Below are 10,000 nucleotides of genomic sequence, written 5' to 3' on the forward strand. Positions count from 1 at the left end.
ATAAGCGAGCCGTTAATTCAGTTCAGAATTGTATTTTGTAATAATTCCCAATACTAGCAACTCGGGGAAAGGAAAGAAATGCATACCACCTCATCCTATTTTGCCCGCCCCCTCTCTCTCACGAACATAACTTTGAAACGTCATGCGCGTTTAAAAGAAAACATTACGATCTCTGCATGACTTCCCTGATAAACTATTGTTCTTCGGAAAGTCATGAACATCATAACTTTCTGATATATCTATATAACTAAGAGCGCATGCGTGAATCAACAGAGTATATCAGCAATGTTAAATAATCTGTGGCTCCAATTTCAATTTTAGTAGTTTAAATAGTTTAATTACTGGAGGTGGGTTAGAATCCATAAAGCTTTTCAGAGCTGTTGCGAATGGCGGGGTAAAGCTTGACAAAGAACGGGATCCTGGTTGCAATGTTTACAAACAGAATAGACGTTGTTAAAGACAGCGTAGTGCCATGTCGAGAGTAAGATTCTTCAGATACTGAACGTCACATATTGAAATATATACACACAAGAGCGGCACCAAATTTCCAACTTGCCCCTATTTTCCTTCCACTCTTTTATCTGTCATATCATTAAGTTTTCGTGTACAATTTAAACAAAAGACCGGCAAAAGACCTTTATGAAAATCTATGTAACTTGCGAAACAACTTTGAAACAAATCATTCAAACTTGTGTGAAAGATAAACTTGTAAAAATAAAACATAAAAAGAACAAAAACAAAGTGCAACAAACAAGTGAAAAATATATCAAAACATATTCAGATAGGTGGGATAGAGAAAATGAAAGTGAAAGTACCTGATAGTTCTGCTGTGGTTCCAATTGCTTGGGTAGATAACTGGCAAACGCACCCCATTGCAAAGAGTTCAAAAGTCCGGAAAATAACAAGAATACTTGTAAAAAACAGCTTATTCGCCTTGAGCTTGATACTCTAATTGCATACATGAGGGAAGAAGAAAAAAGACGAAAAGAAAGAAAGAAGGAATGCTAGAAAGAAAGGAAATTGGAGTGTGTGTGCGCGTAGATATATGTGTGTGTTGGTTAAATAGACAGACAGACAAATAAACAGAAAGATAAATAGAGTGGGTAGAGAGATAGCTAGATAGGTAGATGATGTGGAATAAAACAAAGGAAAAGTAGAACTAAGTGGAGACAAGGATGGAAGTGAAGGAGAAGAAAGTTATTAAATAAATATGAAAATATGCAGTTCTTTAAAAAAGTGTTTAAGTTTTTCTTTGTTCTATATATGTATATATATATATATTTTTCAATAAATGTAACTGCTTGTATGTTCGGAAAAAAAGATCGTCTGCAGAAATTAGAGTTGTAGATGTTGTCTGCTTACTGTCCAAATGATCAGATCTGGTCCTGCATTGCAAATATGCATGTATATATACATATATACGCATATACACACTCGTATATAGCTTTATTTATATCTTTATGTGTATATATATTTTGTATAAATATATATGTACATCTATGACTGTCGTTACAACTATATGTCTATATATTCACGCGTATATACTTTCTGTGTAGGTCTTATATATTCTCAACACCCCCTTTATATGTATGCCCATGCATAGACATACATATATAAATAGATACATACATATATATATATATATATATATATATATATATATATATATATATATATGGATGAGTATAAAGGCGGCAATCAATATATAGGCGTTGATTTAGCAGATGCGATAAACGTGGGAAGTAGAGTAGTTTGCTGTCCGCCAATCACTAAGTCTCTGTCTATCACGTGATGCTGTAAGTCACTGCAATGATAGTGGTGGTGGCAGTGAAGGAGATCCTGGTGGTGGCAGTGGTGGTGGAAGTGTTATTGCTGGTGGTGGAGAGCGGGCATGTAAAGGAAAATAGACAGAAGGGAAAAGGAGAAAGGGAGAGAGTAAGAAAGCGGGGTAGAGAATATGAAAAAAACGTAGGATAGATTAAAAAGAAGAGAAAAAGAACGCATGCAACAGAGGAAGAGAGAGGGAGAGGGAGAGAGAGAGAGAGAGAGAGAAGAACCGGGAAAGAGGGAATAAAAAGAAAGAAAGAAAGAAAGAAATTATATACAGAATGCGAGCAGTACAGAGTGTGGGAGAGAAAGAAGAGAACGAGAAGTAAGAGCAACAAAGATAAAATAGCTGAACGAGATTGGTATAGGGGCACACACAGACACACATATACACACATAGAAATATATATGTACATATACATGCACTCGCATCAACACACACACACACACACGCACGCACGCACGCACGCACACACACGCACACACATATACATATGAAGAGGGTGAGAAACAACAAAACTATCGTAATACAGTAGGCAGACTTGGAGACAGCCAGGCAAAGAGAGAGAGAGAGAGTGAGAAGAGACAGACAGAAAGACAGTCAGACAGATAAATAGAGACAAGAATTAACACACACACATACATACACAGAGGGGAGAACGAGTAAGAGAGGGAGAGAGAGAGAGAGAGAGAGAGAGAGAGAGAGAGAGAGAGAGAGAGAGAGAGAGAAAGAGACGGACAGATAAAATGAGAGTAAGGAGGGGATGAGGAGAAAAACTTTTGAAACAAAAACGTAACAGAGACGCACAAAAAAAAATGAGAGGAGAAAATGATGTGTCGCTACGTCTATCTATCTATCTATCTATCCATATATATATATGTGTGTGTGTGTGTGTGTGTGTGTGTGTGTGTGTGTGTGTGTGTGTGTGTGTATAGGGAGGGTCACTCACCCAGCCAGCCATCCATCCATCCATCTATCCATTTGTCTGTCTGTCTTCTATCTATCTTTTTGTTTATCTGTCCGTCTTTCTGCCTCTCTCTCTCTCTCTCTCTCTCTCTCTCTCTGTCTAACTGTCTGTCTGTCTGTCTATCTATCTATCTATCTATCTATCATCTACCTTTTTGTCTGTCCATCTCTCTTTCTTTCTCCTTATATATTTGTTTGTCTATATGTCTGTCTCTTGGTCTATCTATCTATCTATCTATCTATCTATCTATCTATTTATCTATCGATTTATCTGTCTGTCGGACTGTCTGTCTAGTTATATATCTCTCCCTCCCTCTCTCCTCCTCCTCTCTCTCTCTATACATATATTTATATATATACATAGATCTGTTTGTATATATACATATATCTCTTTGTGTCTGTGTCTATCTAATAACGCACACATATATATATGTCCACATTTATTTTTCTACTTTTTTCTACTTTTCTAGCTCTACCCAGTATGTCATCCCTTTAGTCTCCTTTCTCTTCACCACGTATGTAAGTGTGTGTCTATATATATATATATATATATATATATATATATATATATATATATATATGTATATGTATATATATATATGTATATATCATGTATATGTATGTATGTATGTATATATATATATATATATATGTATGTATATGTATGTATGTATGCATGTATGTGTGTGCACATACATACATAGATAATGCATATATATGAATTTACGTATATAAATGTATGTATATACATATATATATATATATATATATATATATATATATATATATATATATATATATATATATATATACATATATATATATAAAATTAGACACACACACATGCACACAGACACTCACCTTCCCGTCTACTTACTGTACATAAAGACGTGTTCCACCCACACATGCTAGCGGAACTTTTTCCTAATAATAGCAACAGTCATCCATGAACACAAAACATCTCCAAACTCTTCCCTTATACATATACACAACAACGCCCACATATACACACCTACAGGAGTACATTAACGCACGCTCTCTCTCATAGACATACATACACGTACACATACAAATTGTTTTATATAAGCAAATATCCACATAACATGTCTAGTAATGGCCATCGTTTATAAAACACACTTGCTCTTTAACCACATACACATGTAGATATTTCACGAGTAGGTACACACACAGACACACTCACAGACGCACACAAACATACACAGACATACACGCGCACGCACATAGATATAATTTTGAACTTGATAATGACCTGAGGTCTAAACTATAGTTGTGCCAATGTTTTAAACATACATACATATATATATATATATATATATATATATATATATATATATATATTTATATATACACACACACATATGTGTATATATACATATACATACATATATAATTATATAAATATATATATTAGTGTCCACACGCGAGCGTGTCTGTTTGTGTGCGTCTGTATGTAAGTACGTTTGCATATTGAGAATTTGAACATTTCAGTATATTCTAGTATCAGGTAGACTCAATCCTCCTTTCTTCAACTTGAAGAATCTAGAGTTAAAACTGGCAATCTCTGGAATTTATTACATTCTTCATTTCTTGAAAAATTTCACGCTACATATAGAATTGAGTACACACACACACAGACACACACACACAGACACACACACACACATATAAGGGGCAACAGGTAGTAAATTTGCTCCAGAAATACAAAACTACAACCGACACTGTGGATAATTGGATATCTATGGCAAATGTGAGGAAATGGCTATACAATCTTCTTGCGAACAAACTTCGGATCTATTTCGGCCTCTCATCAACAACAGATTACCCGCCTAACATCTGTGTATGGGAAAATTGTTTATGTAATGACTAGAATTTGGGGCTTCATAAAGCCGAAATGACCTGATTTGCATAAATAGCGTATTAGTGGCAGCTAGTGAAATCAACTTATTATATTGATGAGCTCAGCGTGATTCGTAAACTAATTGTTAACAGATTATATGTATTGTATTTGTACAAGGCTTACCTAACACAATATGTGTAATTAGACACATCCAGAAACGGTGAATAAATACCTATAGAATATCTACGTTGAGAGAAAAGGAAACATCGGCCCAACAGGTTTCAGTTCTTTTTAGTGCTTTCATCCGGAACTGCGCTACTGCCTGTTTCCATCCACGGAGGATTACTTCTTTCATATAAACATGTACATACACAGACTCACGCACGCGCGCACACACACACACATACACACACACCCATAACCCCGAGGACAAAAGAATAAGAACTCACAGTATGGTAGAAGTAATAACCACTCATAATAAAAAGGAGTACTGGCGGAATGTCCCAGTGAAGACCCCAATAAAATGTAAGCACAACAGACCTGATATAATAATTTGGGATAGAGAAGAGAAACTGTACAGTTGTGGAAATTAGCTGACCAGTAGATGTTTACATAAAGCTGAAGATCAGTGAAAAAGAGCATATCTATGCTGAAATACTGAGAAATCTGCAGTTACTCTATCCAAATTACAAGTTCAGGTTTCTACTTGTAATTATTGCGGCCCTGGGATATGTAATACAATGCCTAAATACCGATCCTTAGAAATTAGGCTTCTCAAAACCAGAAGGGAGAAAGCTAATAGGAAGACACCAGATCCAATCCATCACTGGAACTATACAAATCTGTAAAACTTTCCAGAAGTTTCTCATTTAAATATATATGAGCATGTCTAGATATGCAACTATATGCATGAGAATACATACATAAAACAAAACATATAAATCTGCACATATACATACATACATGCATACATACATACATACATACATACATACATACACACAAACATACATACATACATACATACATACATACACACAAACATACATACATACATACATATATACATACATACATACATACATACATACATATATACATACATATATACATACATACCCTGTTGTTGATGTTGAAATTCCAATGAAGGATCCTTGTATCTAGGTTAGAAACCTAGATACAAGGATACAAGAGCACTGACATACATATGAATATATATGCAAATCCATACACACACACACATTTCTTTTGGTATAGCTTTATATGCGTTAGATACTGGGGACAAATACTTGAAAGTGAAGCAAAAATAACGATAATATATTCAAAAACCCATAAAATGAGATTCACACAAAACAGTAAGAATTTCAGATACTATTATTATTATTACTATTTCAAAATCTTTTTAGGGTGGCGAGCTAGCATCATCATTAGCACGGCGGGCAGAATGCTTTCGTCCGACTTCACGTTCTGAGTTCAAATTCGGCCGACTTTGACTTTGCCTTTCATCCTTTCGGGGGCGATAAAGTACCAGTTGGACACTTGGGTCGATGTAATCGTCTTATCAAACTTCCATCGTGCTTGCTGGTTCTGCGCCAAAATTTGTAACCAATATTATTCCAAATTTTGGGAAGAGTCAGAAATTACGTGTGGGGTGGGGGAAGAAGTCGATTACATCAACTCCAGTGCTCGGCTGGTACCTATTTTATCTCCCCTGTAAGAACGAAAGGCAAAGTCAAGCTCCAAGGAATTTTAACTCGGAACGTTAACAACCGGTAGAAATACCGTTAAACATTTTATCCGGTGCGTTAATGATTCTGCTAGCTTGCTATATACAAGGTGGCCCAAAAGTGCGTTTACAATTATTCAACTACCTCTTTCGCATTCATATATTAACAGCTTAGATCTTAATTATAAAAATATATGAAACCATTATTCTATGCTAATTTAAATGTAATAAAATGTATCAAAACCTTACTTCTGGACCACCCTGTATAGGTTATAAATTTTAGGATAAAGCCAGAAATTTCGGTGGGAGTGTAAGTGGATTACAACAACCTCAGTATTCAACTGGTACTTATTTTGTGGACCCCGAAAGGATGAAAGGCGAAGTCGACCTCGGCGGAATTTGAACTCAGAACGTAAAGACGGACGAAACGCCGCTAAGCATTTTGCCCGGCGTGCTAACGATTCTACTTGCTCCTGCTTTTGTTTTGAAATTTTGCCACAAGGACAGCAAGTTTGCGGGGAGGGAGCAAGCTGATTAAATCGACCCCACTATTTGACTGGTACTTATTCTATCCACCCCAAAAGTATGAAACACAAAGTAATTTGCCCGGTGTGCTAACGATCTGGCCAGCTCGTTGCTTTAGCTTGTTATAAATATTGATGTGTGTGTGTGTGTGTGTGTGTGTTTGTGTGTGTGTGTGTGTGTGTGTGTGTGCGTGCGCGTGCGAGCAGGTACGCGAGTGTTTTTGGCAAGAAATATAAAGATTATATCTAAATTTGTCTGAAGGCGTTCAACTAATGATTCAAAATAATTATTAAAAAGTATGAATCATAGATAATTATAAATAAATTATAAATTGAGACACAAGTCTAAAGTGAAGAAATACAGCAAGAACAACAGAAAAATATTAAATACCTGTTTCAGTAATCATTCTCTCTCTCTCTCTCTCTCTCTCTCTCGCTCTTTCTCTATCTATCTATCTATCTATCTATCTATCTATCTATCTATATATATATATATATATATATATATATATATATATATATATATATATATATATATATATATATATATATATATATATACATATCGTTTTTGGATTTTGTTTGCAAGATTTTTTATGTGATTTCGTGTGTTGAAGCATATTCTGTTGTGTCTGGGGAGAGTCATTTTCTTATTGTGCCTTGAAATTTAACACACTCACCGTTAACATTTCCACTTATTTCTTATTTTAGGAATATAAAAATAAGAAATAAGTGGAAATTTTAACGGTGAGTGTGTTAAATTTCAAGGCACAATAAGAAAATGGCTCTCCCCAGACACAACAGTATTTATATATAATCAAACACACATACATATGTATGTATGATGTATCTATCTATCTATATATATATATATATTAAAAATAACGTCGACCACTAACGTGGACAATTAATGTGCTAGAAATAGATCACATTTTGTGTCTATTAAGACCTAGAAAGTTCTCAACATGAAATATAGCAGCATACCAAAAACGTGAGCGGGCAAGACATTTAAAATCACCTAAAAAAAATCATTATTAAACAGGAACCAGGTTTCGGATTTAACAAATTCTTACCATTTGTCTATTCCTCATCAGCCTGATTTGTAATGTAGCAGCAATTATCAGAATCGTATACATAGTTGCCCACCGCCATGGGTGCGCGTGCATATGGTTCTGCTAATTACAGCTTAATGGTAAAGTTCAAAAGTCTTTGTTTTGGCGCGCTAATTCCAGGAATATATCCGCAGAAACTATTTACTGCGTCGAATATATTCAGAATGAGAACATGAGTAATGGGTAAATATTATTATAAGATCTGGTAATTAGTCATATATTAATATATTAATTAATATCGATTAATTATCAGGGGGCCAGCACATTTAAAGAATCAAAGAGATTCGGAAATATTATCTGCAATATATATATATCTATACGCCGCTATATTTTATATATAAAAAATACAAAAATGGGACAAGAACGCAAAACATCCAGACAGACGATACGGGTCATTCGGAGTTTGTATCCTCAGTCGAGTTCCAGATTATCTTTGCAATTTCGGCTGAAGAAATGTTACATAAATACAAATGCAATTAACAGAACATAACAACAGGTGTCTTTTGACTAGGGACGAATTAAATTAAGCTGGCGTGTGTGAAAGTAAAGCCTTACGGCAGGGACATTAGATTTAACAGGCAAGGAGAGAAATATAGATGTTGCACGGATGGTAATCGAACCAAGAAAGAAAACTCAGGCCTGGCCGAACATCGGTCACGTGGGGAGAGAAGAGAGAGAGAGGTAGAGGCAGAGGGATAGAAGAATTAAGGAGGGGCGAGAAAAAATGAAACGGACACAGTGAAGTGAAAGAGGAGGGAAAGTGAGCACGAAGAGAGGCCAGGAAATGTGAGAGAGAGGGAACGAAAGAACGAAGAGTGGAATGAACGAAGTGTGAAAGGGCTGATAGAAAGAAGGAAGGAATGTAAGAATAGGAAGAATATAATGCAGTCAAGGAATCTAATGCTCTTAGCTTAGTTTTTCCTTGAGGCTGGCCAGATTGGGGCAATCTCGAGTATAACCAGCCGAAATTGCAAAGATAATCTGGAACTCGACTGAGGATAGAAACTCCGAATGACCCGTCCTTGTTTTCTTTGTATCGTCTGTCTGGATGTTTTGCGTTCTTGTCCCATTTTTGTATTTTTTATATATAAAATATAGCGGCGTACGTACACTTTGGTCTCTTATATGTAAATATATATATATATATATATATATATATATATATATATATATATATATATATATATATATATATATATATATATATATTGCGGAGATGTACTTACATAGCAAGTGACCTGATCTGAGATCGTGTGCTGGAACGAAAACAATTGCAGCGTGGAAGGTGTTTATAACCCATTTAAAATAACACACAAAAACCGTTAGATTCACTTCGGCATTTAAATTTAATTTGTCAAAATATTTTCGTCGCTTTGAGACTGCGATCTGTTCACTGACAAAATTCTGTGCTATATATATATATATATATATATATATATATATATATATATATATATATATATATATATATATATATATATATATATATATTTGTCACTAGTGGATCATATATCCGAAAAAGAAGCACATTCTAAAGGATAGAGCAGTAATGTATTTACATGCAGTTAAATATATGTCCAGTCATAGAGTGACTAATGGTTTCGCAGCCAGAAAGCGCTAAGCTTTATAGACGACTCATCAGATTCTGATGGCGGAAGGCATATATACCTCCAGTTTTTTGTATCACCTAACTGTCTGGATGTTTTGCGTTCTTGTCCCATTTTTGTATTTATATATATACATACATACACACTCTCTCTAAAACACCCATTAGATTTATTCATATTACAATAAATAACACCTAGTCAAATGTATCAATGTTTATTTGGATTTTGGGATTTTTAGGATACCCAACACCTTGATGGTTACATTACCCGGAATGTTCAGAATAAACTGTCTAACCAAAATACGTGAAGCTGCTTCACCAGTACTGGATTAACCATTAAGCGAAATAAACACGTGCTTAGTGCATCAAGAGAAGGGTAA

At 35.0% G+C, this 10,000-nt stretch overlaps 1 protein-coding gene across 1 annotated transcript in view; it reads right to left on the reverse strand.

The window, feature by feature from the left end:
- LOC106876803 (uncharacterized) overlaps positions 1-1,381 on the reverse strand; it is an 89,652-nt gene extending 88,271 nt beyond the window's left edge. The window contains exon 1 of the mRNA XM_014925511.3: positions 816-1,381. Coding sequence (XP_014780997.1) covers positions 816-962 — 147 coding nt within the window. The 5' untranslated portion in view covers positions 963-1,381. The remainder of the gene's footprint in view (positions 1-815) is intronic.
- Between the last annotated feature and the right edge of the window lie 8,619 nt (positions 1,382-10,000).

The sequence above is a fragment of the Octopus bimaculoides genome, chromosome 16, assembly GCF_046866305.1.
Source record: "Octopus bimaculoides isolate indiv1 chromosome 16, ASM4686630v1, whole genome shotgun sequence".
Classification (NCBI taxonomy): domain Eukaryota; kingdom Metazoa; phylum Mollusca; class Cephalopoda; order Octopoda; family Octopodidae; genus Octopus; species Octopus bimaculoides.